Source organism: Triplophysa rosa, linkage group LG1 (genome assembly GCF_024868665.1).
Source record: "Triplophysa rosa linkage group LG1, Trosa_1v2, whole genome shotgun sequence".
NCBI classification, from domain to species: Eukaryota; Metazoa; Chordata; class Actinopteri; order Cypriniformes; family Nemacheilidae; genus Triplophysa; species Triplophysa rosa.
Genome location: NC_079890.1, coordinates 4,144,215 through 4,160,695, shown reverse-complemented (window position 1 = coordinate 4,160,695; position 16,481 = coordinate 4,144,215). Strand labels below are relative to the sequence as shown.

At 39.5% G+C, this 16,481-nt stretch overlaps 1 protein-coding gene across 3 annotated transcripts in view; it reads right to left on the bottom strand.

The window, feature by feature from the left end:
* The window catches only part of LOC130555841 (phospholipid-transporting ATPase ABCA1), a 136,304-nt gene that overhangs the window by 62,928 nt on the left and 56,895 nt on the right, over positions 1–16,481 (bottom strand). For 2 of the 3 annotated variants that reach the window (XM_057336350.1, XM_057336368.1), the window contains exons 12-17: positions 16,006–16,203; positions 15,432–15,652; positions 11,790–11,966; positions 2,991–3,213; positions 1,681–1,902; positions 35–239 (exon numbers count right to left, since the gene is read on the bottom strand). In XM_057336350.1, the coding sequence (XP_057192333.1) occupies positions 35–239; positions 1,681–1,902; positions 2,991–3,213; positions 11,790–11,966; positions 15,432–15,652; positions 16,006–16,203 (1,246 nt within the window). Of the gene's footprint in view, positions 1–34; positions 240–1,680; positions 1,903–2,990; positions 3,214–7,558; positions 7,782–11,789; positions 11,967–15,431; positions 15,653–16,005; positions 16,204–16,481 lie in introns of all 3 variants that reach the window. The other variant, XM_057336360.1, reaches the window with a different exon arrangement.

Here is a 16,481-nt window from a genome sequence, read left to right as displayed (position 1 = left end):
TATTGTATTTTAGGACTATGTTTGTAAGTCTTACCAGGGAAGACGTTCTCAATGTACCAGGTGAGTATCCAGTAGATCAACGCGTCTAACAGCATCATGAAGATGGAAACGATGAAGGAAAAGGGGTCTTTCTCCTGCGGACTCACCCAGATGTTGCTCCACTGAATTCCGATGCCCTGCTCTTCATACCGGGCGAAGTTCTCACAACCGTATCCAAAGGCCACACATGACAGCAGACTCTATCAGAGAGGAAGATGAGAGGTCAGATATACGGCCTTCATCCTGAGCTTTCACTCATATGAATGTAAATGTTTCCCTCCGTCGAGTATATTTATTCTGGTATGAATATGAGATCAAAACAACGGCCACATGAGCTACCATTTTAAAGCAAACATTGTGTGTGGGTAGTGCAATATTGCTCACTCTAATGGATCTGCGGGCCCATTCATCTAGTCTAGACAGAGGCGTCTGAATGCCATGACGTACACACACACACACACTACGAGGATCCCATCTGCACTGCTGAACAGAGCAAATCTTCTTGCGTGAGATAAAGGTCACTCTGATTGGGCACAATGACGGAAGTTCAGCTGTAAGTCATTTAGTCGTTCTGCGTCTATCTCAAAGGGCAAAAGTGCTCCTCCATCGCTCTTCTCCTAAGGTGTGAGGTCTACTCTATCACTCTCCATATATAGAAATCTGATCTGGATTTCCTCAAGCACGCTCAGACCTTCAGACAGACAGAACTAGAGCTCGATTCGCTCGGCTCATAAACTATTCATTCAGCTGAGACATGCAGAGCATCTAGTGGCCAAAAGTGATGTCCATGCATATTTGTACAATATTTGTTTTCTTAACAGATCATACAAATAAGATGTAATGTTTTCTTTTTTTATTTGCTGGACATTTTTTTAAGTTGGTGGGGCCCAAGGACCCGGCCCTGCAGTGGACCAAAAACTCAAAAAAAAAAATTTAAAAAGCCCAAGAATAACCTTCACTTGTGAGATAAAATGATCATTTTCATATAAAGTGGCAAATGTTTTGGTCACATGTGACCTTCCTCAGTGCCAATTTCACAATACTAAATGCAGAAGCCATATTAAAGCATAGGGTCACATGATTAAAATATGCAAAACATGCATTGTACAATACAAAATGGACAAAACACTACACTTTTAAATTAAAAAAAGTTTAAAAAGCGTATTAGGGAATTTGGGTTTTATTCTGATGCACAGAAAACAAAAAGTTAACAGAAAATAAATCAACATAGACTACTATTAAAATGTGTTATTTTATTTGTGGCATTTTCCTGGGCTACGTCCTTATAACTTTGGACATATAACAATATTTTGCCCACATCTCCTTCAATTCTTCTCAAAATGAGCTTCAGTTTATATCAATACAAAACATTTTATGAGCGAAGAGGACAACTGTCCAAAGTTGGACATCACTTTTGGCACTCCTTTCCACACATCTTCATTATATATTTATTTTCAATTTCAATCCAGACTACTCATTTTCTATCCTCTGCATCCCCATCCTATCCTCTCCCATCTATACTTCTTTTCATTTCTAGCCACACATCTACTTTCTTTTCTCTTTCCTTTCATCCTCCAGTCTGTTGGAGTATTGAAGATATAAATTCTCCAAGGTGGAGCAGAGGTGAGCTGAATGTCTCACCGTGGCGAGCTTGGTGCCGAAGCCCAAGACATCCCTCCAGGCGTAGCACAGGACATGAGGCAGGTAGAGGAGGAAATAGATGAGACCCCCACAGGCGGCCGCCAGGTTCGCCCGAGAGAAAAACACACTTATGAAAAAGCACTGCATGACGGTGGCCACGCAGAAGACCAGCAGGAAGACAAAGATCACCGAAGGGTCACTGTATCTCAAAACCTTTCCATACTGAAAGAGAGAGAAATGATGACAACATTCTTCTAGTAATCTGCTGTCAAACATTTGCAAAAGAACATGATGGATTTGTCTATGGGGCGTAAAGACATTAATTAAAGCCGTCAGGCGTAACAGTGTGAAAGCTTTCTTGAGCCTCTAATAAATGTTGAGTTTGAGTTACCATGGAAGCATCAATAACACAACCTGATAATTACAAAGCACAACAATGTACATTGAAAAGCCCCCTGGCTCGAGAGGAGCGATTACATGTGTCAAAGGCAGTGAAAGAGAGAGGAGTCGATTAAAAGACATGTTTTGTGATTGGATAAGCGGCGAGCAGCGGGATTCTGTGCACTATATTATAAAGCACAAAACTGTGATACTAAACGTTAGCGAATGCTTTGTTCGTTCGACACAGAGTCACGCTGCTCAAAGCAAAACAGCAGTTGCACAAACACTGGACTTCGCCCGGACCAATGGATCTCGGATCAGATCAGTTAAACTCCACAGCGGTGGCTCCCAGTTCTTTATTTCCTACATGAAGATGTGAACATATGAGAAAATTTTCCCCTTCCATAAGGTTGAGCTAATAAACTTCAGAATGCCATTATGGATGCTATAATTTGGTTAGAATGATGATGCTTAGCTGGTGCTCATCTTAAAGGCATTGTTCAGCCAAAAATACAAATTCTGTCAACATTTATTCACCCTCATGTCAGTCAGAACCTGTATATGGCGACTCCTTTTGTGGAACCCAAAAGTAAATATTTTGTAAAATGTCTCTGTGGTTTTGTGTCCACACAATGGAAGTCAATGGGTTCATTGTTGTTTGGTTACCAACGTTCTTCAAAACGTCTTATCTTGTGTTCTGCAGAAGAAAAAAGTCCTAAAGGTTTGGAATGACATGAGGGTAAATAAATTATTATAGAATTTTCACTTTTGGCTGAACTATACCTCTCTGTTAAATAGCATGATTAGCAAGACGTCCCAATGGGACTTTGGGATCCACCATAATGGTACAGCTAAAGCTTTCTGATCCTGTTGCTCTCCGGATCACTGGATCCAGTTTTGTGCAGTGTTTGCGAACGCCAGCGAATCACCTTCAGAATGACAGTGAGGAGGGCGGCGCTGAAGCTGAGGGGCAGCGTGCTGCTGACGGCCCAGCTCAGCCAGTAGATGGAGCTCTTCAATCCCATCATCCTCACGGTCTCCTTCAGACGCGCTTCCTTCTCCTGAACCACGCCCTTGACTATGAGTGCTACCGAGAAGATCCAGGCCAAGGTCATGTAGAGAGGCAGGGAGCGCGTCAGAGACCGCAGGAACCTGCGCACACGTACAAATACTTACTCTATCCTTGTAATGTTAGACAGTCGAAACGCACAAGAGTAAAGATGAGACTGAGACCAAGGCACACACATTTCTGAATATTGTATGGAGCCCATCAAGACAATTACATCACACACACAAAGCAAATAAAACCTAGTTGGCTTTCTCATAGGAAAACTTCTCACAAACTAGTGCACGAGTTTTGTATGAATTGTATGAAATGTCTGAAACGTACCATTAAAGCCAACAAAAAAATGTAAAGGTCCACCCCTAACCACAACCATCGCTGAGGTAAAAGCAGATCGTATAAAACATGCGTATGACATTATACAAATGAAAAAAATTGTTAAAATGTAACATAATTAGGTATTGCAATAAGGTTGTATTGACAGTACTGCAGTACCAGTTAACTGTTGTTATGCAGTTTTTATTAGGGCTGTCAACGTTAATGGGCCATTCACACGGTACGCGTGAGCGGTGGAATTGCCGCGCGGCAGCCACCTTTAAGCTGATGTGGCTGTCGCTGCCATTCACAAAAAGTTCAGTATAGATAGACAGTGGGGGGCCCGAATTCGCCGTCTCCCCGCCCGCAAGGGCATGTCCGAGCCTCCCTGCGCGGTTGCCTGTGATCCACCTGCCGCCCGCGCCGGGGGCGAAACGCGCCACCGCCAGACCTCCTTCTGCTGCATTCAGATTATAAGCGATATTGTCACTGCAAGTCGCCAGTGGGCGTTCCCACTAGTGGTTGCCTGAGTGACTACATCCACTGATCACGTTAGCTCTACAATCTTCCTATTGGCTGTCCAATGATCACGTTAGCTCTACCATCATCCTATTGGCTGTCGCATCTGAAAATCGCTCTTCATTTGCATGAAGTTGAAGATTTCTAAACTTTGTCGCACTTCTACACGCACTCATCCGGTCGCCAACGGTTGCGACTGCTCGTGACGCCGGAAGTCGCCAGCTCTCCATTGAAATGAATGGGATCATGTCGCTTTGTCGCTTGTAATCTGAACGGAGCTTTCGCGATCCAGCTTTTAGCTGTGGGACGCGGCAAAACGCTACAGCGGTCCAGTCTGGTGTATACAGTCACAGGCTAGAGGCTTCATCATTGAATCTCTGTCAGAATCTGTGAGACAGTGCACCAGTATCAAGTTCTCTTTCATGCTTGAATGAACAGAAACACACAAGATTTTGCCAGAAAACCCGTTTTGTCTAGTATTTTCGTAAGCACAGATTTCAACGTGCTAAATAAAATCCTATAAATGAATGCAAAGTGTTTTGAGAATGGGAAAGCGCAGATCTGCGTAGAGCGGCAGCTCTTAAAGGGGCGGCATTCTAAAATCTGCTGCTGTGACTCCTTCTGTCACTAAGGTTAATCAAAGAACAAAAGAAAAGAGGAAATCAATGTGCTTTGAAGCGTTAATTCTTTTTTTAGAATTTAGCATTAAAGACTGTAAAGTGTTTGAGAACTTAATTCAAGTTCTGTATATTTCCTACCTGTTAAGGTCTTTGCACATACAGTCCGAAATGTTCGTATCCGCTTTTTCGTATTTGGCTCTTGTTTGTATGGTGTCTCTGAATTGTCAAAACGCCTCTCAAAATGCTTGCTACGGATGCGAAAAACGCTGAAAATCGAACCCAGTCTGAATTGTTTTATGACGGACGAAAATATCGGAGGCAGTGCGTAAATGTGATTGACACAACGTGAGGTCGTATTTATTTTTTAACGTGCGGAAATTTCGGACGCAAATTTCGGACTCAATGTGCAATGGGCTTTAGACATGAGAACTATCAGTTATATCTTACTTCAATGTTAAATTGCCATAATTAATGTTAAAATAAAGAAAAAATAATCAATTTAATGGAGACATCAGTTGCTGTACTAATATCAGAATGTGGGCTTTCATTCATAAAATTATGTTGTTAAAGAAATCTGTTGTTTCTACATTCACGAGTTCGCCTTGCAGATAATAAGTACGAATAATAAGGGACGGATAGTATGCGTATTTGGCGTGCTGTCCTGGGGAGAGGGCTCCGAGCTTGGAAGTTCATCTGAACTCGGAGCGCCCGTCCCTTGTCCGGGGAGAGGGCCCCCGGCCCGGTATGTGCCCGGACTTGGGTCGTTCCCCCCGTTATACTGCGGTAAAAACGGGCTGATTGTGAGGAGTTCTGGTGGAGGAGGGATGCTGCGAAAAGATTGGTGATCTGATTGGTGAGATTGGTCATAGCAAGCCAGCCGGGTTAGTTATCTGCACGTGCTCCTCCCGAAAGTTGTTAATAAAACATAATTTAAATTGGAGACTAAAGGTGAAATTATTAGAATGTAAAAGTTTATTTAAAAACATTAATGTTATGTGTGATTAATCAGATTTTTTTGTTAATTGATTGACAGCACTATACATCCACAATCCCCACAGTCCACAGTGTGGGCAATGCCTTACCCACAAGCACCCTACAGCCAAGCAGAGTTCAGAAAATAACTTTAAAACATGATCCGGTGTGTCAGGAGACTGTACAGAGGTTATCTTGCTGTCTAGTTAGAACTGACCTCAGATCATCCACTCTCAGTCTACGGGACTCGTCTGCGGACTTTGACACAGTGAAGCAACAAATCGTCCTGTCTTCCCTTCTTCATATAAACTCTCACAAACTTTTACTCTTATCAATTCATTTTAGCTTGTTTTAGGAACAAAACAAAATGATTATTTTTATTATTTATATATCATTTATATTTACACTATTTATATATTATCACGCTTATTTTCTAAAATATGAAAATAATTTTTTGCGCAGTAAAAAATTAAACACTATGGATAATGTACAGGCAGTCGGCTGTTGTCGCAGAAATAAGTGTGATCAGTATCACACTGAAGGGGCTTTTTCGCAAAAACAGCCAGCTGCTTTTACATCAACCCGCTTATTACACGGCTACTTGCCACATGAGAAAAAACTGAAATATTTTGAAATGTTTTATTAGCAAATTTTTACCGAATTCAGACCTTCCATGAGGAAAAGCCGTTTACTTTCGGTTTTAAGGTAAGAAACGACCTTCAAATGTGCCCCAGTATTAATTTCAAGTTTAAGTTGGAACAACTTTGTTTATTTGTCAGGAATCATTTACATTGATAATAGTGGCAAAAAGCGCATTCGCACATTTTAACCTGTCCAAAAACACAAAATCGTGCCGTACTTTTGCGTGTCCGCGCACATCTGTGTGTTTCCTTGCAGATATTTACTGCTTCAAAAGACAAACCTGATCCTTTGCAACCATGTGCGTCTGCCATCATATTGACTCCATAAAAAAAAACATACTCTGAATACACATTTTAAGAGAATCTTCTAGACCAGACAAAGAAGCACTTTATCTCCATGTAGATGGAAAAAAGCCACAGAAGCAGCAGAAATGTTTTTAAAGCGACTATAAAGAGAGGTGACGAGAGATACGGAGAAGGTCGGCTCAAAAAACTCTACAATAACAGTTTGATTCTGTGCATAACAAATTAGCATAATAACCCAATTTAGAGAAATCAAAGTTCAACCGGTGTCAGCCTGATTCGCTTCATTTTTACGAGAATCATTTCACTGCAATTATGTCGGCTGTGATCACAAGCATCAAAACCACGAGGCACTTTGACTACATGAATGTGTGACCTCACAACACAAAGACCTTCTGCTCCTGCATGTTTAAAAATAGCAGAAAATAGTTCAAGTTGAATGCATTTAAATAAGCTTAAAGTTTAAGTTTTGTATGGTTGGAAGTGTATAAAGAGTTATTTTGAGTATAGAATAATTCTTCTGCAGAACACAATATTGAGTGACATTTGTGGTTTTTGTGCTGTGAATAACATGTGTCAAGTGCTTTCCCACCGAGCAAAGATATGTCTGAAAGAAGTCTTTTCTACATCTTTGTTGACGTTAAAAAGACGTCCCCTGAGAAGCCAAGAATGAACATTTTTATTACGTCTTTTCTGAAATTGACGTCCAGGGAACCTCAGTACAAATTTAAAACTGGTTAAAATGCAGTGGTTCAGATTTCACATGAAAATAAATGAATAAGTAAGAATGTCGACAAAGACGTAGAAAAGACGTATGTAGCGAGGAAGGCGGGGCGAGAGCCGTGGGGCGGGCATGCGGGGACCGGCGGTCGCACAGCTGACACTCGTTGCCACTTACGCTGCCAGCCCCGCCTTACCCGCCCCACGGCTCTCGCCCCGCCTTCCTCGCTACGACGTCTTTTGGACATAATTTTGCTCGGAGGGTTGTGGTCATTTGATTGTCTGGTTATTTGTCTGATTTCCTTTCGTCGGATTTTTCATCTCAGCGAGTCGGCTTCACTAACCTTCACCATTACACTAATCAAAGCACATGGGATTGTCAGCAGAAACATGTTTTCTATAAACCAGCAGAACCAGACTGCTGTGTTCCGAACCCCGACAACTCTCAGAACCTCCTTCAGCCGAAGCTCCTTCTCCAGAACTAAACCCTTGATGGTTTGGGAGGCGGTGTACACAAACGCCAGCACCAGGAACATGGGCAAGATGGTGGCAATGGATGAAACGAAACTGCAGAAATGACCAGAGCTGATCTCAGAGCAGTGTGGTTGGTCTTAAAGAAGGTTCTATCATTGTTCCCTCATTCTCTATTTATGGCTTAACTCAAAAGGTAAGAAAAATGTATTGGGCAGTTTGTCTGAACTGTAATTTTTGGGATAAAATTGAAAAGGTACTAGCACTGAAGAATAAAATAAAATAGATTAAAATAGAAAGAAAGAAAGAAAGAAAGAAAGAAAGAAAGAAAGAAAGAAAGAAAGAGAAAGAGATAACCAATAGCAAAATATGCATCCATTGTGTGATTGTGATATTGTCCAAGTCCTCTGAAGCTATTCAAATATTTCAATATCAACTAAATATTTTGCTATTTTCTCCATTATTCCCCAGAAAATTCTGAAGACATTAAAAAAATCATTTTTGGACCAATACAGCAACACTGTTTCAACCAACAGCAAGAGTTACAAAACAACAATGTTGTCCCATCTTCAAGGGAAAATTATTTCCTGATTCCTCATCTGCATGTCAACAAAAAAAGATCATTTTTGGTGAACTATCCTTATAAGACAAGACAACATTTTTGTCTGACCAGAGATCAGAGACGACCATGTTGTTTTAAAACTGTTTTTTTTTGGTGATGCTAGAGGCTCAGTAACTAAAATCACTTTCATTGTAGGAGAAATATTTTTCTACCATTCTGTTAAACACTTCCCTTGTATTCCACGGATAAAAGACTTACGGGTTTGAAACAACGTGTGGGTGAATAAATGTTGACAGAAATGTCATTTTTGAGTGAACAAACAGTGTAATAATATAAGCTAATGTTATGTGATGTCTGACTGATTTAGAGTCAGTAGATCAAAACATTAATAATGAGCTCGTGGGCCTGTAAATGTCGCTTTGATAGTACAAACACACACAGAAGGCGGAAATTGTTCTGAATGAAACCTGCTGGGTGACTGTTAGGAGGATCCATATCTTGACACCCCACACATACACGCACGGTCGACTGTCAGTGTGATTTACCATGTGATGTCATTTTGATAATACAGTAAGCCTGTATTAAAGTCCTCTCATAAGGCCACTGAAATGTCATGTCGATATCGCAGCAGACGCCTTCGGAAACAAAGTGCTGTCTGCGCTCAATTAGCCGGCAGCTCAAATATATCATGAGCTCTCAAAATCTGACAGGCTATAGATTTCTCATATTGTTTCTGCTTACTCTTCATAAATACAGCCGGAGAGAGACACAATTACAGTAGAAACAGCAAGGAGACAGTCATGGCAAACCCTCGCGTCGCTTTCTTTGAAACACGAAACGAAAAATTGTATCTGCTGTTTCACAATTACCAAGTCTGTCAAGTTTAAAAAGGCATGTCTACATTACATGTCCTTCAAAACTAGTGTGAAGCGTCACAAATTGACTGATCCGGTTAATTCGGTTTACCGGTTTAACAATCCGGGCACAGTATTCCTCAAGGTAACAGCTCATAGCTAAAGATTATGAGTAAATAAATACTGTAACTCAATTTCTCTATTGTACACTCTGTTCCCAAATAGTACAAATTACTTAATAAAAATGAGTGAACTGAACTCAAAACTGAAAATTTAGATTTAATTTTAGTGTGTTCCACTATTTCAGCAACACACATAAAATAAGTATAAAAGAAGTAAAAAACCCACAAAAATCTATTCAACTGTAAAGTGAAATGTCTCAAATTAAGTTTATTCAATTAAAGTAATTTCTCCATTCTTTTCCTTCATTCTTTTCATAGCTTTTTAGAATTCGTCTCCCAAGTTTTTCCAGGTATTTTTGCATTGCACCGGGTCATCAACACAAACCTTTCCTGCTCATTCTTTCCATGAGTTTAACACGTTCTCTGTATCTTTAAAATCTGTACAAGATGGATCATAGAGGTGTGGGTACATCTGTACCAGCTCTGCAAGCTCTTTTCCCGGACATGTCCTGGCCAGGATTTCAGGTGCGTCCTTTGGAGGACGAAATGTGAGAATTAAATGATGTGTAAAAAAATCCCACAGAGCAGGCGGGGCTCCAAAACACACACCCCCAATTATGCAATGGCCATGGACCAATCTGTTTGGTTTGCAGTGCAGTTGTTACGACCAGATTTTGTTTGAAATCATGTCACAGACAGTCGTTTTCCATTTCGAATTTACTACGTTGGGCCCTAAATGGTTCTCTGGAATGGTGAAAGGATCTACAAACTAAAAAACTGTAAGAAAGTAATGGCTCTTTAGAATGCTTCTTCAAAATATCTGAAGTCGAACAGGTCGGCAGTGACATGAGAAAGGTAAGTAGGTAATGAGAGAATTTTGTTAATTAATAGGTATTTTAGTATCTTAGTGCAGGTTTTCCAATCTACTCTACACGGAATAGAACCCAATCTCAAAAAAGCAGCTATAAAGCATTTAATAGTCTGGGTTCGGTCAGATTTACTGAATTTAGTGAATGTGAGAAAGAATGGACTTACGTCTATACTGTATACATCTCAGGGAGAGATTCAAGGCTTTTGTATTTTAGTTAAATGCTATTTACTCGATGAAGGGTCTAAACAATCAAACAAACAAAAAAAACACTGTGGACTTTCAGGGCTGCACCTGCCATTGAGAAAACTAGCATTGCTAAATGACGGTTGTCTACATATACATTATCTTTCCTTGAACCAAACTTCAAATACTTTAAAGAGAGAACACTGGCTTTCTGTTCATCAAAATGCAGTTGTTATGTCTGCCTTCTTCAAACACAGAAGAACTTTATATGGATTTGCAGATAATTCATTCAAGTCGAGCCAGAATCTTCTGGAAGATTTACGGAGGCATTTAAAACATGAAATGCTTCGGCTTCTTACATCTAAAATTTTGATTCAAGCTTTTTGCGGGGTGAAAAATGACTCGGCACAGACACGCTGCAAAACAAATTAGTATTCTCTCCATTATTCTTCTCTCTGTCTTTCTGAAGTATAAACAGAATGGGACTTTTGGGAGTTTTCAAGTGGAAGTAAATGACGCCGTCTGACTGATTCTGCTGCGACGCTGCAGAATTACTGAGATTTACGAGCGTGGAACACAAACATACAAATGAAAACATGTGTTATGAAAAAATGATTCGAAAAGATAAGGAAAAAGACTGATGTGTTGTTGTTTTAGCAAAGATTTATTATATGGTAATCAAAGTCGATTTATTCTTTTTTTAATAATATTTTTAGTTACGTTTTCAATGCTCTAAAACTAAAAAAAATCCTAATAATATTAATTCATCTTTAATTGTTTTTTTTGTGTTTTTCTTCTTATTTTATATAAGAAAATATGAGTGTATGAAGCCAGAGAGAGACTTAATAATGCTGCTTTAAATTCATAAAAACAACTACTGTGGCCCTGATATAGAAAACCACCACGCTTGTTGCCCCCAGGTCATTTACATTAAGACCCCTACATTGTCGTCTCACTTTCACAGAAGCAGGCGTTTGACATGACAGGTTTCACGCGATGGGTTTCGCATGCCTAATCGATAAACACATTACATGTACAACAGAGTACCCCGCTCCTGTGCCGATGATGTCCATATCACTGCATATGAAACGATAAACACAGATCTGATTAAAAGCACACTTTTTTCATGGCAGATGGATTTTTCAGGCAAGGAGAAAGAGAGGAGAAAGACAGAGCCAATCAAAGCTCACATTAATTTGACATTTACTTTGGCCGTGAATCACAGCCGGAGTGAACGTTGATTATGCTGTGAGCTCGAGTGAAAAACATTTCCGTTCTCGCTGCATGGTTTACCATCACACTCTCAACGTCAAACTAGCATTTTAATATTAAAATAAACAAACTGCGCTTATATAATTTCTAAAACTTCACAGTCACACACAAAATAAAGAAGAAGGAGAGAGAGGAAAAGAGAGGAGAGAATTTAATTAAACTAATAAGATTTACACGCACACACACACACACACGCATGCACGCACGCGCACGCACACACACACAGTGTTGTGCGCTTACACATCGTCAACATAGCATGGGTAGGGCATCTGTTGTGCGTATACTCCGAGTGGCTGGCTGATTCCGGTCTGGACCCGAATGATTCCACGATCCAACATGTCCTGCAGGTACACAAACCCCCCTCTCACATACCGCAGGTCATTAAAGGGGTTATCACGGGCTGACGGGGACCAGGACCTAATACACACATAAAAACATAACAACACATCCAATAAGCCCAATGCAATTCAAGACGTTGTACAATTTGACAGTATGGTATTGATCTTGAAAGTGTGTCACACATACTGCATGTTGGTGTACTAAGACGACAATTTCTTGGCCATGACAACAATAGAGTACCTCAGAGATGACAAGTGCATTTTAGCACTTACGGTTCCATCGCCTCAAAGTCTGTGGGGTTTTAAACTGGTTTTTGGTAAAGCAGCTAAAATAAGGTTAACGAAATCTGTACATTTTTTTACGATTTATTCTATGACATAAAACACACCAGTTATAACCCGCACGTGATTTTTTAAAAGCTTTCTTGTGTCTTACAAACAGTGGTTGCTAACAAGTTGCTAAAAGCAACTACTTTGACAGGACATTATGCAGATTAATTCACAGAGTTATTATTTACCAGGGAACACGTTTTTAATAAAGTTTGAAAAAGTTGTTGGAGGCTTGGTGGTGACGTTGATATCGAGCGACCGTAGTGTATTCTGTTTAGTCTCATGTTAGCTTTTTACTTCTGGAGATTGTATTTAGGCTTCAAAAGCAACAAATGTTCTGTTATTTTGTAAAGATTATCTTGATAGACAAAACGTGTATACATCATAAACCTTCGTTATTTACAGAGCTTATTTTTTTGCGATCTTCCAAAAGTCTATGGGAAAAATGTGTAAGCTTCCAGTCGAGGGAACCAACGCGGAGTTAACTTTCGGGTTGGTCTACAAAAAGCTGTCATCCCTGCACCACTCCATGTCTAAAGCGGAGTTTCTTAACTAGATGACTTAAAGTAATAGACAACAAGCATTGAAAAAAGCTAAAAGAACTAAAAATCAAATAAATAAAAAGCTTTTTATATACCGAAAATCCATGTGTTACCAAAATATACCAAGCTGCCGACAATTTGTAGAAATTGTAAGTTGGTGCCTTTAATTGTTGTTGTGGACAATGGGTGGACCTTTAAATGAAAAAGGTTGAAAACCACTGGTCTAATATTGTTTAAACAGTTGTTCTATCATCTTTTGACGAACCAGCATTTATAGATCCTACAGTTGATCAGGATTCAGAGGTGGTAGCTACACGTTAATGCAACGACATACAGTTAAGACTACTAATTATAATGCTTCTGCTTTGCTTTCTAGAAATGAGATTTCACTTTTTTGCCATACAGTACCATCATTTTGGTCTCAAATATTTTTAGTAACCTAACAACAAAAATGACTAAATTACAAAAAAAAAACTACAAATATTATTTATAGCCAACAGCAGACATTTTAACTGAAATGGAAGAGCTAAGACCTAATAAAATGAGTTTTTATGGTCAAGTGAGTGTAAAACTAGGGATTACAACAGCAAAGATGTCACAGCTTGCTGAGGATGATAAGACCTTCCAGCACAATATGAAGAGCATGACCTGACTGGCCTCATCCTCTCACAGCCTTCTTCAGAACCTACACTATAAAAACTATAACATAAGTAAAATTTAAAAAAGGTAGCAAAAGATCATTTGATTCTGTTTTATTTAACACAATACCTTCAGTCAGATGGCAACAATTTAAAGGCTGTGAGATGCCTCTCATCACACGTTATGTTATTTGTCTTTTTATGCTTTTTCTTTGTAAGATCACTCCTGACTATTTACTTGCCATTGTTACCATTTTCCTTTATTGTTTCTTCAGTGCTTTTGTAGCATTACCGTACCAACAGGTAATACAGAATACAGGCATCATGAAGCAATAAAAGCATTTTGTTCTTGACATTAAGAAAATGTAAATCCTTCAAGAAATGCATTCTCTGTTGCATTTTTATACTTATATAATCGTTCCACATTAAAAATCCACAGTACTGCCCACTTGCTAGACATCAAAGTTCAGTTTAAAGACCTTCCACTCAAAACAGCATCAGGCCAGCTTCTACTGCAGGTAATGTAGGTGGAATAGCGATATCTTTCTTTAACACCACAATGTCTCAGTCCAGCAAAGTGCATCACATAAAAGGTACCTTAACTGCCCATCAGCTCAGCCTAGCTGAACATGTGCACCCTTAAGGAGCTCCCATTGCACAATTGTGCTCATTACCTCTACTAATAACTCAGCTGATTACTTTATATTGGTAAAAAGTGAGCATGGACCAGAATTCTCCATTCTTAAGGCAGATTCACACTGATCCAACAAACACCAACACATTCCAACACCAACGAAATGGCGAAAGACACCAACATTCCAAATTCTCATTGACATTGATCCAACATATGTCAACAGTGCGTTTGTTGTCGCTTGTTGGATCAGTGGGAATTAGCCTTTAGATGATCCTTCTGATCTTTGTGAAGAAGACTGATATCATTCAGAAGGCTGTGGTCTTTGAGTTTTAACATCGAGTACATGGTTGTCTAATGAAGGGCAATTAAAGACTAGATCTAAGACAGCTGGAAGCAACACAGCAGTTAGTAACACTACAAATATGCTGAGATCACTGCTCTGTAGCAGCACCACAGAAGAGCTTCCCCTCAAGATTTCAACACTGGTAGACCTCTAGCCAGCAGCAGTCGTCTAGGGCCATGATTACTGAAAGACTACAGGTATATGCTAAATGGCTAAAAAGAGCAAAAATGTCCAAGATGATCAACGATTAGATTGCTACTAACTAGTCTACGGAGGTTGTATCTTTCATATGAGTAAAATAGGAGTTTTATCAGTTCTTTATCAGTTTCCTTTAATTGTGTTTATACTTCATGTCAGTCAGTGGAGATGTTGTATTATGTTTTATTTGCTGTTGTGTGGATGTTGTGTTTTGGTGTTTAAACAGTATGTTGTGTGTTATACGCTGCTTTGTTAATGCTGTGTCTTAGTGTTTTATGCTGATGTGGTGGTAGTGTGTATTGGTGTTTAGATGTGTGAAGGTGGAATTATTGTGTTTTATTTGCTAGTTTGTTGATGCTGTGTTTTAGTGTTTATATGCCGGAGAGTTGAGGTGTTATGTTGTATATGCTGGTTGGATGAAGGTGTGTCTTGGTGTTTATATGTTGCAAGGTGAAGACGTTGTGTTTGATTTACTTTTGTGTTGATGCTGTGTTTATTTGCTAGTGTGTCAATGTTATGACTTGGTGTTTATATGTTTAGGGGTGAAGGTGTTGTAAATTATTTGCAGGTGTGTTAATGTCATATTTTGGTGTTTGTATGTTAGAGTTGTTTGATGGTTCGTGCATGTTGTATTTAGGTGTTTATACGTTTGAATGGTGGAGATGTTGTGCTGCCTATGGTGGTGTTGAATTTTGGTGTTTATATATTATAGGATGGAAATGTGGTGTTTTATATGTTAGCGTTTTGTCTTGATTTTATGTTGGAGGTGTATGCTGTTTTAATGTTGTATTTTGGTGTTTATATCTTAATTGTGTTGCGGTTGTATGTTGGTGTTTACTGTGTGGTGGTCTGTTCTTACCTCTCCTTGATTTTGTCTGTCCTCTCTGTGTCTTCAATGTCCATGCGGATCTTGTATTTGATGTGCGTTGGTGGCTGGTGGTCACTGGGGTCATTACTGTTCGCGTAGAGATCCGTGAAAACCACTCCAGCCCAGAACCCGTCCTGATTCAAGAGTTTCAGAGCATGTTCGACCAGCAGAGGCTCGCTGCTGACACCTTCAAACTTATCCAGATCAAAACACTGAAACACACACACACACACAATGTTCAGCTCCTTGGTTCCATCTGAATCTGACATTAAAGAAGTTGGTTCATGTGGTGTTGGGTGAAGAGAAGCAGCAGGCGGAACAGAGAATCAGCTGTGAAGCAGGACTGTCAGCTCGAGTGCTGAGAAACAGAATAAGACAGAAAAGACTCATGAACTAAAGGAAAGAGTGAGAAAATGAAGAAGGAATGATTCCCCATTTACACTGAATCCTAAAGTATATTTTTTACAGTATCTTTCTACTAGAAGTGACCTCACATTACAGTAAGTGTCTGGACAAATAAAAGACAAAAGACACAATGTCTACTGGCGTGTAGAGTAAGACAAACCTCTAAAATCTGAGTGAGCTGTTCTGCCACCTGGTTGGTGGCATTGAAGACGGTCCTCCAATCAAATGGTGCCATTCCTGGAAGACGCTCCGACTCTGGACCATTAAACAGGAAGTTGGAGATTAGCGCTGTGGAGAGCCTGGTTCCCTCAAGCCATTGGTCGAGAACTACTGCAAACACGGGGTTCTTCAAAAGAACCTTTGAAAACAGAACACACACAGATTTATGCAACAAATCAGAAGTGACAACATTAACATTTCAGTTTATAATAATGCCAACAATATTCTTGATAACTCTGCAAAAATAAATGTGCTAATAAACACTCCACTATTTACAAATGCGTACAGCATAATAAATAACAACTAATTAAATTACATCGAGTAAACACTGCTTCAGTATTTTCCCACAGTCAGTAATAAAATAAATTAAGCCAACAATGAAATTTCCTTCATTTTTGTTAATCTTATTCAGACAGA